The following is a 21,468-nucleotide window of genomic DNA, read 5'->3' as shown; positions in this document are numbered from 1 at the left end:
TGCAAACGTACTGCCGCGTAACTTCTTTTTGTGATACTAAGTGTTTTTGAAGTCGTTTTAAATTACTGCGGAATCGCTTTGTGATTATTGTGAATGCTAATGTATACTTCGAAGTTATTAAACCAAACTTCTAAGTATGGGGAAGGATGTGATGGTTCGTCAATATTCTCTAGCTCATTTGATGCTGATAAATTCAGTTGTTTGCGGTCTTGAAGTCTCAGCAAGTGTAGGGTACACGTATTTACCTCCTCTGTTACTGAAAGCAGGATTCTGTGCAGCTACTACTGGTTTTATCCTGGGTATCGGTGCGTATATGCAATGTTTTTGGCAATGCTTTTTTATTACTTCTTAAAAATTACATTTATTACAAAACTTCATCCCTTGGAAACTGCACAGGACCGTTATTAGCCCTTTTATCAGTTCCTCATATGGGTCGCGTTGCGGACAAATCTCGGTGGAGATTGGGAAGGAGGCGTCCGGTTATATTCATGTTTGCTGCCGTACTTTCAACGTCACTAATCACCATCATAATCGGACAAAAGGTAGTGAAAAATGCTAGTGGAGATGCATCATTCACTATGATAGGGTAAGCATTTGTTTATAAGCAAAACGCGTTTTGCCTTAAAAGACAGCGTTTCCTTTCTCTATCTGTGTTTTGGAATTATTTTTTCAGCAATATTAACTCGTTTACCTTTTTTTTTGCTTTTCTTGCGCACTGATCTCCAAGCAGGCGAAAGAACTTGGTTTGAGACTTTTTCCGTCCTGGATTGAAACTGAAATCAAATGCCTCTTACTGTTATGTTAACTATGTTGAACTCTTGAAATGATGCTAATAGTAATTAAATGATTAATTAAATCAATTTAGGTTAATTAATATTTGGAAAGTCGTAAAGGATGTAAATTGTATGGAGTAAATGGTTGGTGATTGTGATAATCTCATGAAATAGTGCATCCCTGCACATAGTTATCATATCTTGAAATGCATCCCATGGTCTGTTGAAGTTAGATGATATGAAAATGTCTTGTTTCAGAATGTTTGAACTGACTTGATCTCTCTGTTTAACGTCAGTGTATGTTTTAGCCTGAATTTTCATTAAGTATACATGCGTAGACTGTTGGACTCATGATACAATTTTTAATATACTTGTATGAAGTACTTTTGTGGAAGTTTCAGCACTAATTCTTCCTCGAGTGCCCACATCTCACAATTGTCTTCAACAAAGTAATTGCCATTGATATTTGGAAGGTGGTTGACACGAACAAACTATAAGTACCTACACCTTACCTATGTTATTATCTTTTTTAGTTATGCCAGTTGCTGCCAGAAATGGCAAGTGAATGCAATAACCAGAGAATATATTGTATCCGCTTGCTTATGTCAGTGTAAGGAACTGTAAATCCTCATATTTGCATAACGTTACGTACTCAGCTGTAACATATCCATTGGAAATGAACCTGATTACCTCCAAAAAAAATTTCTATCAATAGTCAGTCATACTACCAAACATGAAACATGTACCATTTAAACATGTTCTGGAAAACTATCCACCGAGTAACAATCTATATAGGCTAAAGTGCCTAATGCTATTTTCAGCCAAATATTTTAGGTATTTCAGCTATTCATTTTCTCATGCATGTGTGATCTTTGCGGATAGTAAATTTTATTGTCTCTTCTATTGTTATGTTTTCCAACAGTGCTGGGCTTCTGATGATTGGTGGGGTCCTCCTCGACTATTCTTCTCAGGCTGCTTTTAATCCTTGTGAGGCTCTCCTCTCCGATCTGCTTGAGGGAGGATCCCGTTCCAATGTGGATGCTGGCTTTGCTGTCTACTCGGGTCTCCTGAGTTTGGGTGCCTGCCTTGGCTACCTAATCACGGCAGTTCGATGGCCACGACCCCTCTCAGGTTCGCTGCTTGGAGGCCAGGAGGGGGCAGCATGCGGAGTCGCACTTGCTCTCCTCCTTGCATCTGTCGTGGCAACAGGCGTGGCTGCCAAGGAAGAGTCGACCTTGTCACTCAGTGTCCAGCCTGGATCCAGCCCCCTCCGAGCTCACAGGGTAGATGCCGGTGGCAATATACTGTGCATTGCCTTTCGTCATGGTTATGGTGTTCTTCCTCTCCTTAGATCACCATTTCATACTCTACGGCGAGTAACTGTCTCAATTTTTGAAATGGTAAGTTGGAAAGAAATAGTGGCATTCATGGATGATTCAATGTACCTATGTACTATGATTACATATGTACGTAAATGTGTTCAGGAACTGCTCTCACAATAGGGTAGTTTCCTTCATCAAAGAAAACGAAGGCATTGATTGCGATTCGTTACCCACCATTAGTGTATTCATAATATACAAATTATTTCGATTTAGAAATTCCGGTTTTGAAGAATGGCAATGGTCCATTTTTATCCTCATTTGAAAACGGCCAGATTGGCGCCCATGCGATTCCACTCCACGTGACGTCACAGGGACCTAGTTTCTATACGAGTAGATAGGAGTTATACATCGTCTGAGATTACCAATGCATGCATGAGGCGCAGAGCTCAGAGAAACATGTCTTATTAATCACTTATTAAAACTGCCTATGGTCGGAAAGTTTTCTTCATTTGATAAGGTATTAATAATGCTTATTTAAGCCAAGCACTACCAGCTAGCAGGGTACTCTGGTACCTGCTAGCATCCTGCGTCGTCTTAGCGCTCAAGCCTCGCCTCAATGTCACATCACAGGGCGGCAGCGGGATGCAGACCGACGTCACGCAGAGTTTTTCCCATCATTCCTACTTAGCCGTCACGTTTTCGCGCACTTGAAAATTTTAACTTTTCATTTAATCGCGAAAAATAGATATAGTCATTTAAAAATCTAAATGCGTGAAATACGTACTCCAGGAGTAATAATCTTTCGATTTAGGCAATAAAAAAACAATAGGAAACCACCCTATTCCAGTCAGGTTAATAATCTGTTTTTTTCTGGAGAAGGAGAGTTAGAGGGGAAGGAATGGGTTTCAGCTGTCTTTCAAGCAATGAGGCTATGAGCAAGGGACGAACACGTCCGACCTTGTATGTGACATCATTGTCTTCAAAGCGAAGGCAGGCAAGCTATTTGATGTATGCAGTTAGCGTTACCTGAAGTTTTCAGTCCGTCTTGTCTTGTTTGAATGCGCTCATGCTATGCTTGTTTCTTTGGAAATTGTACTGAAAGGACTTTGTTGAATATAAGTAGCCTTATTGTAACTAGAAAGCTTTGTGTCAATCAATTAGAGCTTAAATAACTTAAATGCTGTCAGAAATGTTTCTTGTTAGGTCTCCTTCATTTTGAACCTTGTGCATGTTGTAAAATCATGCAATTGCTGAAAGCTATCGAGATACCTTCGAGCTCAGTACGTGACTCACCTAAAATTTGGCCTCCAGAAACTGGGAGAATTGAAATTGGTAGACCGAAAAAGGTAAGTTAGTGAGATAGGGTAGGGATGAAACATGTTTCCATTGTTCATATGCAACTTGATATTTTCCTTTGAGGCAAGTGACTTATGGTTTGTGGGGTCTCGGAAAGGAAAAAAAAACGTCAGAGGCATTGGCTGATTGTGGTTCCGTAAAAACTATGACATGGTTATTATCCTACAGTGCTGAGATTCCCCAGATTGTTGTACAATCTCTTGGGAAGATTCATGCTATGTGCCTGTCGTGTTTTGCCTTAAAATTTTCTATGGCAAATATTGAATGAAAAAATTCTATGGCAATACTCCTCCAAGAGCTTTTGAACAAAATTTTTCATGAGTAGGACAAGCATCATAGAGCAATGGCATATGCAAAGAGAGGATCGGAACTCTTTCTACTCCCTCTTATAGGACGTTGCATTCACGAAAGCATTGATTTAAAATTTTGGATTCAGATTAAATTTCTTCGACGAATTTGGATCCGGAGTATAAGGTGAATGGCACTATCCATGGATATTTGGACCCAGGATATACGATCTGACCATCCCTAGTATGCATCATAATGTTAAGACTGCGAGTGAATACCTACATATCTCAGAGCTCAATACATATCGTGTAAATTTAGCTGAGAAAATACCACGTAAATTTTTTTTATTGAAAGAGGAAATTTTGATAATTGTCGAAAGTCCAGGCAAACATCTGCAACACCGCACAATAGGATTAAAAAAATGCCACAAAATTTTTTGCTTTAGCTTTGATGCTCAAAATAGGGGTTCGTTTCTTACACGTGTGCGGCTCTTACATGCGCTTTTATGGTATTTGGATCCGAGGTTTCCAATCCAACCATCCATATTGTAACCAGCCCGTTCAATGGGTCCTCCCTTCCCCTGATGCCTACGTCCCAAGGAAGTGGTTATTTGCAAGAATAAAAAAAAAAATTGGAAAATTTTGAAATCCCAGATGGGTGTTGGGGTTCGCCCACGAGTAAAATACGCTGATGATTCGGATGGAAATGACGGTTAGCCACCTTACAATACAGAAATAACAACTTATTATAACATCAAAAAAAATTGTTGAACAATGAAAGGACCAAGTTATAACAACCAAAGAGAAATCAAAAAAATCCCTTTTCCCACACACGAACAGTGTTCACCGTATACGAGGAGGGGGGGGTCTTCACTGGGGGGGGGGGGGAATGGAGTGCAGATACTTTACGTTCTGTCCTTGACGTTACTGCGTCCGTACGGCTCCGCGGTGTCGAACTTCCTTTCCTTGGTTTCACTCACCACTCACTACAACATCGTTGCACTCCTTTTTCTGTCCTCAGTCCTCACCCGCCGCACCTTTTTATGCCGTCCCTCGGGACGGCGGCGTGCGAAAACCAGCCATGCTATCGAATCATCCGATTCGATAGCCCGCGAGTTCAAAACAAAGCATACAACATAAAATAAAATGTTGAATTAAAACTTTTGGGCTATGTCGCCGCGTCAGATTTTGGGTGGCCCCAACGTTTCCCGACCGATGCTGGTCGCTTTCTCAAGGGAATCTGAAGAGGTGGGATTTAAAATTTTTAAATCCCACCTCTTCAGATTCCCTTGAGAAAGCGACCAGCATCGGTCGGGAAACGTTGGGGCCACCCAAAATCTGACGCGGCGACATAGCCCAAAAGTTTTAATTCAACATGACGAGCACCCGCGAAAGTTTTAACGAAGAATTACGACGCCTCTATGGGGAGGAATTGCGACATCGATCGAAGAAATTCGACAAACTCCGAGCCAAGAAGTCATCGCTTCTGTGCCAACTATCCTTTCTACTACGTTGCCGAGACCAGCAGATTCTGCCAAATTTCCTGAGACTACGTCACCATCTTCGCTCTCAACGCACACCCCGGATTCTTCACAACGCCAGTAAACAATTACTACGAGCAGCTATTCAAGAGACCCGCCGTGAACTGGACCACGTCGGCAAGGAACTTTTCAACATTCACATCATTCTCGCCAATGCCATGAAGAAGGAAGATTTCGAGAGGCTCGACAGGATGACGGCATCACACATGATCGCGGTAGCAGAGACTACGACGGAGAAGCAGAAGAGGAAATTTACAAGATTGGAAATTTCACAGAAACCCTACAATCCACAATGCGAGGCAAAGGTCATCGTCAACCTCTCAAAACTTCCCCTGGACCCTGCCGCCCAGTCGATCCTTCAAAAAGGATTCAATTACGCGCTGACGCCGAAGAAAATTCCAGTAGAAGAAATCATCAGTGGAGTAGAGAGCGCCATTGGCCACTTGCCCCCCAGCGAGGCTGAAATAGTTCGACAGGACGCCTGCCGAATCCTCAGAATGAAAAGCAAAAACCAGAAGCATAACACCACCATGGCGGAGAGAGAAGCCCTTAGAAAATTGAAAGAAAATGAGAGCATCGTGATTTTACCAGCTGACAAAGGCAACGCGACGGTCGTCCTGGAGAAAGAAGACTACGACAAGAAGATGGAAGATTTACTCGCGGAAGGACCTTATCAAAAGATCGACAGAGACCCAACCGCCCGATACAAGAGGATAGTGACAGAAATAATCAAGACGCATATACCAGATCCCGCCGATAGAAGAAGACTCAACCCACAGGATCCGAAAACTCCGTGTATCTACGGCCTGCCGAAAATTCATAAGGAAGGAGTGCCCCTTAGACCCATAGTCAGCGCCATTGACTCACCAGCATATAAACTAGCGAAATATCTGGCACCGATCTTACAGCCCGCAGTAGAAGACGCTAAATCTTTCGTGAAAAACTCGCAACATTTTCTTCAGATCATTAGTGGCGTCAAGGTCAAAGAAGAAGACATCCTAGTCAGCTTTGACGTAACATCGCTCTTCACAAATATTCCTTGTGACGAGGCGGTAAATATCATAAAAGACAGGTTCGGAGAAAACATCGCCAAGATGACAGAGATTTGCCTCAAGAGCACTTTCTTCCGGTGGAGGAATAATTTTTATCAACAGACGTCTGGAGCAGCGATGGGTTCCCCTCTCTCCCCAGCAATTGCAAATATATTCATGGAGCACATAGAAGATACAGCCATTCAGAACGCCCCCTACAAGCCGAAGATTTGGGTGAGATATATCGACGACACTTTTATCATTTGGACGCACGGCAAAGAAAAGCTTCAGGAATTTTTTACTTATTTGAACGGGATCAACAGCAACATAAAGTTTACAATGGAGGTGGAGGAAGGCGGAAAACTTCCATTCTTAGATGTCCTCGTGGAAAAGAAGAAGGACGGAACATTGGGGCATGCAGTGTATCGAAAACCTACAGCAACAAATCGGTACCTGCACGCCTTATCTCACCATCATCCAGCGCAAATAAATGGAGTGGTCAACACGTTAATTCACCGCTCCTACAAAATAAGCGACCAGAACAACTTTGCCGAAGAGAGGAAGAAGCTAGAGGCCATTCTACGGGCAAATGGATTCGACGACAGAGTTATCTCTCGAACATTTAATAAAGTTATCAGAAAGAACAATGAGATCAAAATCAACACTGCAGAAGCAGCGAACTCCTCTGTTAATGACCTCAGCGACCAGAAGAAAGCCTTCCTGCCATACATTAAGGGGACGACTGACAGAATAGGAAATATCCTACGCAAATTCCAGATAAGGACAATATTCTCGCCTCACGTACAAATAAAGCATCTATTGAAAACCGTCAAGGATAGAACTCCACTACAAGTCGAAGGGGTATACCGAATTCCTTGCCAGACCTGTGGGAAGAACTATATCGGCGAAACAGGCAGATCGGTTAAAACACGTCTAGAGGAGCACGAGAGAGCAATTCGACTGGGGCAGTCAACGAAGTCCGCAGTAGCCGAACACGCAGCGCTGGGCCACACAATCGACCTTAAGGAAGCAAAAATTGTTGCGAGAGTGAAAGGCTTTAAACAGAGACTCGTAAGAGAAGCAATAGAAATATCTAAAGAGGAGAAAAACAACTTTAACAGAGACACTGGCCTTAAAATCAACCGTACTTGGCAACCCGTAATCGGCAAAAATAATCGACAACCTACTCCTCCAACCTCTCACTCCCCTCCCCCCACCACCTGACACGTATACCTATATATACCAATTTTAAATCCCACCTCTTCAGATTCCCTTGAGAAAGCGACCAGCATCGGTCGGGAAACGTTGGGGCCACCCAAAATCTGACGCGGCGACATAGCCCAAAAGTTTTAATTCAACATGACGAGCACCCGCGAAAGTTTTAACGAAGAATAAAATAAAATGGTTGGTGGCTAACCGTTACAATATTAAGCATCATAAGGTAAAGACTACCAGTGAATATGTATCTTCTTATCTCTGAGCACCATACATGTTGTGTTAGCTGAAAAATTCTTCGTAAATTTTTAGCATTGAAAATGGAAATTTCGATAATTGTCGTAAGTCGTGGCATACGTCTACAACACTGAGCAATGAGACAAAGAAAAATGCTGCAAAATTTTTTTATCTTTAGTTCTGATACTGAATGTAGTTGTGTGTCTCTTACACGAGTTTATACAGCACTGCAGCTTGTCAAGGTGTAGTCTTAGCCAATCAAGTTGGAGTTGACTCCTGGAAAATCAAAGTTGAGAGTTGAAGTGAAGTACATAGTACATAGTGGAGGAACACAAGAGGAGCCTGCATTGGGTGAGAGAAGTGAAATTTGTCATGGAGAGAGGTAGAGATAGCAACAGTGTGGGGTTATACTAATGCTCTTACAAACTGTTAAAGAGACTGCCATCATTGTATTCACTACGATAAGGGCCCTTGTCTTTGTCAAACACAGTTGACAACGACACACAGAAATCGCAATCAATGCAGGTTTAGAGACTCACAAAACGGACTGTAGAATAACCTGATAGAGGACAATTGAGGGTGATGGGAAATGGAGGTTGGGTGAGGAAGACACTCCCGCCCTTCTCAAGGCTGGACGTCCTCCTGAAGAGCGCAGGCAAATCGTTCGCAATTCTCTTCTTGCTCATTATTCCTCACCTATTCAAGTGACAACTATTATTTCTAAAGGGCATTGAACATGCCACCACGAGACCTTGCTGTACACTTTCAATTTTTCTCTCCATCCAACCCTTACAATACACAATATCCCATTTTTGAATGAATATATGCAAAAGGTAAATCTGTGCTTCTATCAACTTTATTATACAAGACATACAATTATATGATAAACTTGACCAGTGATAGTGTGTTTATATGCATATCTTAGCTAAGCATGTGTAGATGGCTCTTGAGGCAAATTCAATCTTGATCCTTCATGTAGCTAAAGAAAGTACATCTATGTATTTACTTCACGACGCAAGACTTAAAGTTCTATAACTGTGAGGTCATTCACAGCATTTATGCATGAGACAAATCTTGACTTTTGATCTTTTCTTTCTCTTTGTCCTTCCCCACTGCTCACCATACCACCATTTTTGCTTGTTTCCTGAGCATTGAGATGCAGGAGAAGGCCTCTCCTCTAGTGTTATGTATTGTCTCTGCTCAAAAAAGGTCTTCCTTTCTCTTACCTCCATTCACATTCTTTTTGCCTTGTGTTTTGGTTGGAAGACAAAAGACAGCTGAGGGCACTCAAGTTTCTTTTTATCAGATGCAATTGCTGACTGACACATGGTAAAAATAATGGTTATATGGGCTGAACATAGCATTTGGAAAAAATATTATTATACTTAGTACATACACAGCTTCATAAACCCTGGTATTCAAAAGCATTCAATGATATTTGATCAGTTTTTCTGGTAAAAAATAATTCAGAGTAAAAAATTACCTAGTATCATTTAATTGATATTGTTCATTCCCTCTAATTTTGGATGTAAAAAGGGGAGAGACATGAAACACAGCATCTTGCTTGTCTTGAAAGGAGGTGTGGTACTTTGCATTGAGCATTTTGACAAAACAAAAGCACAGTTTGATATTCCACACCATATTTTCTTAACGTTTCCACCAAGACTTAAGAATATTCTGTGGCTGTGTCACTCTGGGGCACATTAGAAGTAGCAATGGAAAGTTTGCTACCTTCTTATTTAAGTTCTTTAAATAAGACTGCAAATACACACTGACTGTTTCTGTTAGTGGTTTTATGTCTTTTTTTTTACTGCTTTGGTTTCCTATCCATTATTTTCTATAAATACATTCCTCAGATTTTTAGAATGAAGAAAACTACCTGCCACAGGACTACATTTATCCATCCTCTCCCTAATAGCTGGCTGATAAAATCGAAACAAAGGTATACGTATATGCTTTCACAAATGCCCTCATCACCCTAATTGTTTCAGAGCCTGCCATTTTGATCTTTCCTTATTTGCTTCATGAGATGCTCTGGCCTTGACATGCCTCCTATCTCCTCTAGTGACTCCTCTCACGACCTATTCCTATTTTCTTCCTAAGTTCACCAAGTGATACAATTCGAAAAAGCAATACAGCTACAATGTACAGTGAAACCTCGATATAACGACACCCCACGGTGCACTAATAAACACTCGCTATAGCGAATTGTCGCTTTACCGGAGGTGGAGCAAATATTAGCCAATATACCTGTTGCGAACAGATATACAGGAACAGGAGTGGTGCGGCGACAGATAAACATCTATCCGATAAACGTAAGCATAAATCCAGACGAAAGACGATGTTTTTTTGCATCACTAAATTTCCTTACTCAAATAACGACCAACTATTCGAACAATTTATAAGCGCCGCACTGAATAAAAATCATGCAAAGCATTGTTTCGTCATCATTGTATTTATCGAACGACAGTTTACCACATAAATTTGAGACTGAGCACTCCATTAACTTCATTTCTAACAGATCGCTAGCAATTACAGAGGTTAAGGAGTCTTGATGAAAGTCTTCCGGCGGTGAAACCCTCGCTATGGCGAGAGCCAACACCGAAAGGGTCTCGTAAAAACGAATTTTTTAACACGCTTATTATAGGGTCAATTGACGGTGCATCGGCTATCTCTCGTAATAGCGGGGGTGTCGTTATAGCCCGTACTCGCTTTAACGAGGTTCCACTGTACATAGTTACCTACATGATTTTGTGTAGATAAGTCTGTCGAGTTTGAAAGCAAAAAAAGAGTGAGCAGTAGTAGCATTCACAAGGGAGGCAACAAGCCCACTACTTGTTGGCAAAAACCTTATCCTCATGGAGTAGAGACAGAGGGAGACATCAATTGGTAATCGAAATCCTTTAACCCCTCAACGCCGTCATGCGTACCCAGTACGCTTCCTGATGTACTGTATATAATATTATTTCTCCGCCAGATGTTGTATTTTAAATTAAAACTAATTACTCTATCTTTTGAAGAAATGTTTTCCCTCTCCAATAAAATATTCATAGTGACTTTATGCCTTCAGGATTTTTTAAAATATGTATTTCGATGAAATTCTGTTTTAAACCGCCTTGACGAATTCGGTTCAAAAACTCAAGGCATTCCTTCAACTGTACAATCTTGAAAACTGCCGCCTATTCTGCTTGTGAGACGTCTAGAAGGGTCAGCTACTTGAGCTTGAGATACGGTATCTTCTGAGCTCACTGCCATCTCTCCGTCTTCTCCTTGAACGTCGTCACCTCAAACCCCAAGTGTGTTTGGTCCGCCTCGTTAGTTCTAAGCGAAGGGGCCATGTGCTTCGCTCTGCATTTATTTTTTTCTTTTTTTTATGGACAGTAATCAACGAAGATAAGATTCCTTCAAAACAGTCAGCGTGTACCAGGACCTCTAAGATATTTTCTCGTCTCTTGATGGACGTTCGAAACCACGTGCTAGCTTCAGTCCACTAGAGTCATTCATGCTGTGTGGTGTTCTTTCAAGCAGTGTGTTGAAATTCTCATTGGGTGTACTTCCTGCGTGTGGTATTTTTATCTATTATTGGGGATCCTACGAAATAGGAATAGTATTGAAAGGCAAAACAGAGACTCGGAAGTCTGTTTGTGTGTCACGTTATAATATATTCATTGGTGGGATGAATTTCAAGGACCTGTTATTACATTCCTACCTAATGGAAAGAAAATGCCATTACAAGTGGTGTTTGAAGTTATTCAGGAGACTATTGAATGCAGCAGTCCTAAATTCATATGTTGTTCGTAGGAAAAACACGTAAAAAAATTTGACTTGTCATTTCGCGTGCCATTGGTCAAGGTAATATTTTTGAAATATCCAACATCGTATGAACTGTTTGGACAAATTATTTATTCAAATCGCTCAAAAAATTATTATATAGTAGTGCATTATATTATGCAAGTTTACAAAAATTTTCAACGATACTGATCGTATATTATGAAAGATATAAATTATTGAATGATAGTAAGCCAAAAAGGCAAAGTCATTTAAATCTCATCCGGCCGCTGGGATGGGATTTAATTAAATGCCCGCCGTGCTTGAGGGGTTAAGGGACTTCTGAACACCACACTGTTCTGACACTGTTAATTGTCCAATTTCCTCTGATTATATGCGAGGAAGCACTGCTCTTCCAATCACATGCATAGCTTGCCATTAGTCCGCTTCAGCTCTACTCAGGTGGGCAAATTTTTTTTAAGTGTAGTTCGGAATGGTAACCTAAATTGATATTCTGATTTTTTAGGAAATCTTTACTTAAACTGGAATATTTTAGATGGGAATCGAATTATCCTTTCCCACAGTGTCCAACTTAAATATTTTCAGGCTAGTGTTGGATCGCAATATGATAAAAATTAAATGTGTATTTTCAAATCTGGATATCCTGTGAATACTTTGTTTGTATAAATGTGAAACATTATCCATTTTGCGATACAAGGGTAGAATTAATTGTTTGAAATGGCTTTTTTAAACATATATAGGTACTAAAAATCAGTAGGTAACATAATATTATTGCTTACTACACTATAAACTGCAAAGCATCTATTGTTGATGTGAAACTTCCATAAGTTGCGCTCAATGAAATTTCATGTTATGACATGATAATTTTCATGGACCTGGTTTTGTGAAATAGTATGGATGTTGAGATAAAAAATGCTTAGACTCCACTTTTATCTACAGTAATGCATCTAGAAGTGGCAGCTCGGTTTCTTGAACTCCTTTCAGGACTTCTGCCATCTCATCAAAAACAAAAATAGCCTACCTGTACTTAAGTGTAATGTTTGAGTGTGTATTTAAAATTTAACTTATGCTGAAAGTTTTATGCTAATTCTCAGAAGGATGTGTTTTACAAAATAAAATGTTTGTAAATATAATATTGGTGGAATTTCTTTTTGATAATCAGAAAAACTTACTCAATATAATTGTGTTCAAAAGCTAACAAGATTTTGCTACAATTTCTGCTTTATGCGAAAAGGCATGGATATGTATTCCATACAAAAAAATCAGCAAAAATATGGAATAATAATAATAATAATAATATTTATTTGCCCAAGGATACAATATGTCATGATAAAATCATTAAACAGGTATATAGGGCACGTCAAAATTAACAAATTCAACATAAGAAAATGCTACATTTCAGATTGAAGATATTCTTTTATACTATAAAAACACTTCTCTATTAAGTAAGCAAAGACCCTCTTTTTAAAAACATCAATATTTTCTATACTTTTAATGTTTGCAGGTAGGTTATTATACAATTTTGTACACATGCACTCAGGCCCTCTAGATACCAGAGCTAGGTTCGATTGTTTGACATGAACGTCATTACATCTCCTTGTTTCATAGGAATGTATCCTATTATTCATAGTAAAACAACCTTTATACCTTTTTACATATATGACACTCTGATATATATATACGCAAGGTACAGTGAGTAATTTAAGGCTTTTAAAAAAAGGGCGACAATGAGCTCGATACTTTAGTTTGCACATACTTCTCACAAATTTCTTTTGTATAACAAACACATCATGAAGTTGGGGCGAAGATCCCCATATTATAATTCCATATGAAATTCTTGAGTAGAATAGTCCATAGTAAAGGGTTTTCAGAACATACTGGCTTACACTATGCTTTAATACTGATATAAGATAAAACACTGTATTCAGTTTTTTACATAGGTGCTCTATATGTGCATCCCACTTCATATTTCTATCCACATAAATTCCTAGAAACTTTACACATTCCATATCATTAAGATAATTATTTTTACATTGCAGTAGATCATTGTCCTTTGGGCTGTGCCCAGCAGAAAACAATATCACTTGGGTTTTATCATCATTTAGCCTTAGTTCATTGACATCACACCAAGTTTGCATGCATTTTATTATATATTGACTGGAATCAATTAACGCGGTCAGATTTTTTCTTTTTGATAAGATGGTTACATCATCTGCATATAATACACACTTATTATCTTGGGTTACAATTTTATTAGGTAGGTCATTGATGAATATTAGAAAGAGAAGAGGACCCAATACTGACCCCTGTGGTACTCCCTTTTTGACTTCTAATGTGGAGGAGAAATAGACTGTCCCATCTTTCCTGTATGCTACTTTCTGTTTTCTTCCATGAAGATATGTCTTAAGCCAATTTAGAGGAATGCCCCTAATACCTATTGATTCACATTTTTTTAGCAATTTGTCATGATCCACAGCATCAAAGGCTCGGCTCATGTCAAAAAATATCCCCATTACCTTATTTTTACTATTTATTTCCTGTGTAATATTATCAATTGCATTAAATAGAGCCAATTCTGTCGATTTTCCATGCTGAAAGCCATATTGATGGAGTGATATTATGTTTTGCTTATCAAGATAGTCAATGAGCCTTTTACAGAATACATACTCCAATGGTTTTGATTGTATATCAAAAAAGTGGACTTTGGGAATTGATACTAAATGGCATTTTTTTTATGTTCTCAGGCTTTCAATGTACCACGGAGTGTGTATACAGAAGTGAAGAAATCTCCAGTTGTTCTTCAGCGATTATTCGTGGCCGATGTGTCATCGTGGGCTGCAATCACGTGCCACGCTCTGTTCTACACCAACTACGTTGGCCAAGTGGTGTATGGGGGCAGTCCTGTTGCAGGCGTGGGCACGCTCCACGAAGCGCTTTACAACGAAGGCGTACGAATGGGCTCCTGGGGACTACTCCTCCACAGTCTCACTGGCAAGTCGCTCTCTTTCCATACAATTTTGTAGCCAGAAGCTGTAGCATTTGCAATTGTGATTCATTCAGAGTTACAGTAGACAATGCAAACAATGTTATTATGAAGTTCTCATTTTTACAAAACAAATCATTGTCCCGATGAAAATGCTAATCCAATCTATAGTAAAAGGAACATCATTACGAAATTTTTGTTATTAGGACATTATGAACCTCAGTTCTGGTCCTGGGGGTTATAAGGTGAACTTTATTACAAAGTTCCTAGGATAGGCAACGACCTGTTTTATAACACACTAACAGAGTTTTTAAAGGTGGATGTACACTATGCTACGTCATAATCATTGCGCTACGTTTAGGTTCTCCTCGTGCACTGAGCCCAAGAGCATCAATTATAGTTCTTTCCTCAATAGGAGATACAGTGAGTCCTCGTTTAACGTCACTTACCGTTCCTGAAAAATGTGACGATAAACGAAATGACGTTAATCGAAGCACAATATCCCATAAGAAACAATGTAAAAAGTGAATATCGGCTCCTAGACCTCACAATTCCTACGCGAAAAAATTTTAGCGTTTCATATTTGGGCCATTTCTTACGATGGGAATGCCAAACTATGGCATAAACACGAGTCCCTGTCTTCATTGACGGCAATACCAGCAGCGACGTACATCCTTCTCCATTTTTGTATCTTCCCGCGTTTGTTTTTTCGGCTTCGCTATGGTGGTCACCTGGGCATCATCATCGCTGAAACATTGTCGCAGTTACAGAAACCAAGATTATTGAGAACACGGCGAAAAAGTGACGACAAATACTCCGAGTTCAACACAGAAAAATTCCTAGAAATCACTTTTCAGGTTCCAGAAAACCGTTAAGTCAAGTAAAATTTGCTAAAACTTTACTTGACATTTGCGCACCTACCTAAGAATTCATTTTGCAGAAAATTTGCTATAAACGTAATCGAAATTGACAATGAACACACCGTTTTACACTTCGTTTAGACTGACTGTATTACCGCCCACAAAACGAACAACCTGCAACGCCTGCCGCTTCGCATTTTTTCTCGCGCGAAATTTAAAAGACCTGACCAGACCTGACGTTATCGCGAAGCAAAGGTGCGATAAACGAATGACGGTCTCAAAATTTTCGTGACGTTATCGCGAAATGACATTAAACGGGGTGACGTAGAACGAGGACTCACTGTACTTCAGTATGCACGCAACATCACGCAATAAGTTTCACCCCTGTGGAATCAACGTGACTCACTCATTACTGTTCGTAAATTACGATCATTGTGTCCTCTTCTTATGAGCATTTGAAAAATCAAGCGTGCCCGAAATCTCAAATTCGGTGCCTTTGGAGTTGACCTATGTGAGTCACAGTGAGGCGTAAAGGAACTCGCACTTTGGGCACAGTCTGAGCAAAGCGTCAATTAAATCTGTTGCGAAGTCGGTAACTATTCAGTGTTTCACATCAGCGGATGGTACATTTTATTTGGCTCCATTTGCATCGCACATGCAGCTAGATCAGTTTGACACGATCGTGAGTTAATTCAACATTGTAATGCAGTGTTGCATTATGCAGGATAGCAACACTTTTCGATGCCTTGCATAGGTTTATCAACTTACGAATAAGCTCTCGTAAACCATCTTGTTTGTCTGTCTAAGACTGTCTGTATATGTGCATGATTTAGTTGCGTGTATTGTAGACTCGACTCTGAAGCTATTCCACAGTGGGAGTGGAAGTACAGGAGATTGAAGAGATTAGGAATTTTCGTTAGGCATGTTTGTTTTGCAACTATTCCTGAAAGAAACTGTCTTTGGAAGTTCGTTATTTCAAACCTGTGGTTTTTTGGTCCTGTGAACATTGTAATAACGAGAGTTTACTGTGATGCAACATGAGGTCTATTTTGTTTTTGAGTTCGTATGAAAACCTGGAGTCTATTCGATTTTTCGCAGTAATCCCTTCAAACTTTCATTTCTAAGGAAATGCGTCAACATTTCCATACTAATTTTTAAGTCCATATACATACACTTACTGAAAAAAGGTAATTGGAGAATATGATTACTGATTGTGTTTGAACATTCTATTTGCTTTCAGCCTGTGGCTATACAACTTTTCTTCAAGACCAAATGATACGAAATTATGGCCTGAGGTGGACTTATCTCTGTGGCCTGATGACTTTTTCAGCTTGTATGTTTGGAATACTAGTTTCATCTGACATCAAACTTCTGAATTTGTTTGCCGCCTTTTCCGGTGTGGGATTTGCTGCTATAACCACAATACCCAACTCATTGGTTGCCATATACCGGTCAAATCAACAGGTAAATATTTTATACTTCATGCCTATGGTTTTCCTAGCATCAATGTCTGCCTTTTCATTCAGGTAATTGCCAATCAATTGACTCTCATTATTGTAAGGAATTTCGAGCCTCCTGTCTCATAAAATTTACGAGGATACTGTTCATTACAGTGGAACTTCCCTGTAAGGCATTTTCTAGGTTTGAAAAGATTCTGACTTTGTTTTATTAATGTTTTAACATACTATGGGATTTGCTTTTGAAACACAAAGATTTCAAGCTTAAGAAGGTTTTAGTGAGGATCCAGCTTATAAATGTTTCATTGCTAATTGGCTTGTTGGAGTTCGGGCACAACAAATGTTCACTCAGACATTCTCTAATTTTCATTAATTTTTCTCAATTTTCACTGATTCAATTTCTTGCCTGATAAAACTAGTATCAAACCCTAAATTTTGCAGAACCCGTATTTTGTAAACTAAAGGCTTTGTATATAAACTCCCAATTGTGTTACCATACCCAAAACAACGTAATAGATATGTTATAAAATTCAGAAATAAAGTGTTCATGCCTAGGGTTTTGGCCTGCTATATGTGATATTATGAGTAAGTCATAGGATAAAGGTAGGATATGATTAATTCCATATGAAGGATAGCAATTCTGTGGCTTGAGCAAATGAGTAAATTAAAATGGAAGAATCGAAAGCATAGCATTTGCATGTCAGCATTTCCTGCGAGATACACTGCAGACAAACTCAACCAAGGAAAAAAAAATATGTATTAACAAATATTAAATAAAAATTTATGGCTTACCGATGTATGTGTATTTAGTTAGTGTATTATTTGTGTAATGGGTTAATAACACTTAACAGAATAATTAAAATTTTGCAGAAATAGTGGTGCTTGAAATAGAAATAAAATAAAAAATAAATGATATTTACACTAAGATGTATGCTCAAATTTCAGATTACTAAACGAATTTACATAGCATATATCATAAGATATCTAAAGATAGATCTGACCATAAGCTTTTTAAACAGTAAGCGATCTAAACACTTTCATACAAACATTTGGCTTTATGATGCACAAAGGTTAAGAAAACCCTTAGCTGTTTCACAAAATAAAATATATTGCGACCGGTTTCGATACAGCGTATCATCATCTGATGATACGCTGTATCGAAACCGGTCGCAATATATTTTATTTTGTGAAACAGCTAAGGGTTTTCTTAACCTTTGTGCATCATGAAGGAGTTTCACCATGTTACGCCAACCACCATCGCATTTATTTGGCTTTATGTTTGAATTGCTTAAGAGATGAAGATGTGACGTCTTGCGCAGATAGAGGCAAGGTGTTCCACAATCTGCAGAGCCTGTTGGAAGAGTTAAAAAAATTCTAAAGTAGACCAAAGAGCATGCTGGGGTCACCAAAGGATAGGGATATCCCGGAGGAGCGGAGCGGAGTATATCGCCTAAATTGCGCCGACTGTGACGCGATTTACATCGGCCAAACAGGGAGGAGTTTTTCCATCCGGGCAGCCGAGCATCAGATGTGTCATAGACAGGGGAAGGATCACTCCCAATTTGCAAAACACCTTAATGACATGGGGCACATTAGTGACTTCATCCCTACCATTCTGCATTTTGAGAAGAAAGGACGGAGATTAGACGCTTTAGAAGAATTGGAAATTTTAAGCCACAGGGACTCATACCTTGTTAATGACCACCTTTACCCTTCTCGCTCCCCCCTCCTCCACTTTCCCCCTTACTCATCCACCCCTCCACCCACCCCACCTACAGTGACGCCAAACCCAGCTCCAACCCCAACCCTTACCTCCCCTAACCAACGACTCCTGCTATATATATACTGTCAATTTACCTAAATCTTCACCTTGATAATGTTACTCTGTAACGAAACCATGGTCGGTGCTAATAAAATATTATGTGGAAATAGCAAAGTTCTTGATCCTTGTATTCGTGCAATCACAACAATAGCTTCGCGTGATGTTCAGGCACCTTTGACGTCATCGAGGCTTCGTCGGCAGTGGCTTGGGGGGTGAGGTAGTTTTTCCCGTGCTTTAAAATTCGTAATATTTATCATTAAATATCTCGCGAAGGAAAACTCAGATAAACATGCGGTTTTCTTTGTTGTATTCAGAAAATAATTTTCTGTCCGCCTGTGAAATAAAAAAAAAAATTCATGCAAGTTCCCCATTGGAATGGTTTGAGTACAAATATTTTTCCACTAGCTGAAAGTGTGCCTTGTATATATTATGTGGAACACCAGGATTTTTTCTTAATATCTCTTTATCCTATTTGCTAAAAGTTGTTATTGATAAATATTGATGAATGCTGTTTGCGTTATTAATTATTTTTGTTATTTTCTTTTGGTTTTCTTTCTTTCTTTTTAAGACTTACTTTTTCGATGTCCGTGAAGACAGAGGATCTGGGGAAGATTTTGCAGTGCTGGATTTGGCGTATTACCTCGGGCAAATCCTCCTCTCTGTCGTCATGAGCTACATTGGGCAGTTACTCGGTCAGCCTCAGTGCTATATCATATTTGCTGGGCTCGCTGGCCTAGCATCCTGCTATTTTGCCAACAAGGTAATATTTTCACCCTGCCAATTGAGTAGCTTGAAAGGCTTTAATTAATAAACCACTGCACTGTGTCATGTTTTCATGTGATGAAAGTCCACCTATTTGCAATTATATGTACTATCTTTGCTGTTTATACAGTGTATGTATTATAGTTAATGTATCTGGACCAAAGATTCTGATATTTTTGTTAAAACTTTTCATGGAAAGAAGAGTGAAAAGTATTGTGTGACTGTCACTTGGAGTGGCTACGTATTTTATATGAATGTTGAATTTGTAAGATAACATTATATTAACTTGGTATTATGCAGAGGATTATATATGTTGTGATGAAATATATTTTATATTGCCTTTTAAAAGATACTTTTCATGTGACATTTTTAGTTATTTTCCTTAGCTATGTTTCCTTCTATTTAGGCCATATCTTTTAGGCTTTTGAATTTGTTCATAGTGTTCTTTGACTCATATTATAAGTATTTTATTATGTGTACTTAAAAATGTTTAAAAAATCCTAAACATTGCATACATTCCTCAATGTTTGGTCACCATAATAACTGGTCATTCTAATCTAATGCAGTTGAGCACCCTAAATCTGAAATTTCATAATCTGGGAGCACCCATAGTCTGACAATATTACCAAGGCATACTTTGCAGGAAACATTGCTTAGAGCTGAATTAAATGGCACTCTTCTTCACCTGCAGGAACTCAATGCTAACTATGAAAGAGAGAAAATGATATACATAAAGTGAAAGTAATACAAATATCTAATTCATAAATACAGTAGAACCTCGGTTATACGACCCTCAGATATACGATGACCTCACTAATACACCAATTTCTTTTGGTCCGGAGAATAACCCATGTATTTCTACCTCGGTTGTGAAACTTTTCACTTATACGATGACCTCGCTTACGAAACGTATTTTTCCAGTCCAATGAGATGAAATATCTCACTTATATGACTTGTCAGAGAACTGCTCTATGAGAAGATTGGGTTACATGCACCAATTTTAGTCACAGGAGGGGGAGTAGTATGTGCTCATTACATAGATATGTCGATAAAGAATAATAAGTGTTAATGTTGAGGGATACTATTTATTAGATATTAATATAAACTATGGTAGATGATCGTCAATCCGGAATTATATATACTACGGAATATCTATCATTAACAGAAGATTTTCTTGAATTTTTCCAAGGTTATGTTTTCCATTGCCCCAGCAAAATAACATCCAAATAAGCCGATAAAAGTCCTCGCGTACCAAAATTTTGGCTTCCAAGGTCATCCAAAAAATATTATCGTATTTGCAGTGTGGACGAAAGTCGATGGTGACTCAGCACAGTGGTAAAAACAGCATGTGTGGTCTCATTCTGCGGGCTTATCCCACTTCTGCGGGACAAATTGCGCCGGGGTGAAAGTTGTTTGTGCGGCACAAAGATCAAAACAGACCCAACTTGTATCTCAGTGGGTTTTAATTAAACATAGCTGGGCCTTGAATAGCTATCAGTCTAACTCTGCCCGGTGGCAAGCCTTTAATTTTTTAACAGAATGAGAGCTAGTGTTAATGCCCTCAGAGAATAACTCACGTCGTCAATCGTCATGTAAACATTAAAGTCAAATTCAAAATGTGAAAGATAAGGCAGTTCCTTTCAACTCAGGAATGTCTCATAACCATTATATCGAAGTATAAAAGTGCCCGGTGTTGTTATCAGAAATGGGAATGCAATAATTCCGTGAAGACAAATCACATGGCTTGTGAGTCGAAGTTCCTAGCGCTGATTTTGCAGAAGAATGACAACAGATAAGCTATACTCCGTAGATTCAATATACTATTGCTAAAATTTCATGGGAAAATTCTTTCTTAGTGCATAAACGTGATAGAGGGGGAGATTTTTCCGGGCTCTTAATCTATTTTTGTTCATTCATCACTGTCGGCAGTTGTGCGATTATTTAAGGCAGGGGAGTTTCCCTGAGTGATGTATTTTTAAAATGCACCTGTTTGCGTGTCTTACTCGTAAGCATCGTGGGGTTTTTCGTTCCAA

At 39.1% G+C, this 21,468-nt stretch overlaps 1 protein-coding gene across 1 annotated transcript; it reads left to right on the top strand.

Moving 5' to 3' along the window:
• The first annotated feature begins 1 nt into the window (after window position 1).
• LOC124161975 (solute carrier family 45 member 3-like) lies at window positions 2-19,787 on the top strand. Its single transcript, XM_046538260.1, has 6 exons — window positions 2-305; window positions 397-586; window positions 1,696-2,173; window positions 14,296-14,542; window positions 16,635-16,858; window positions 19,242-19,787. Exons 1-6 carry the CDS (start codon window positions 137-139, stop codon window positions 19,479-19,481), a joined length of 1,548 nt encoding a protein of 515 aa, XP_046394216.1. The 5' UTR covers window positions 2-136; the 3' UTR covers window positions 19,482-19,787.
• Window positions 19,788-21,468: the final 1,681 nt, after the last annotated feature.

The sequence above is a fragment of the Ischnura elegans genome, chromosome 7 (assembly GCF_921293095.1).
Source record: "Ischnura elegans chromosome 7, ioIscEleg1.1, whole genome shotgun sequence".
Classification (NCBI taxonomy): Eukaryota; Metazoa; Arthropoda; class Insecta; order Odonata; family Coenagrionidae; genus Ischnura; species Ischnura elegans.
This window is presented reverse-complemented; position numbering and strand designations above follow the sequence as displayed.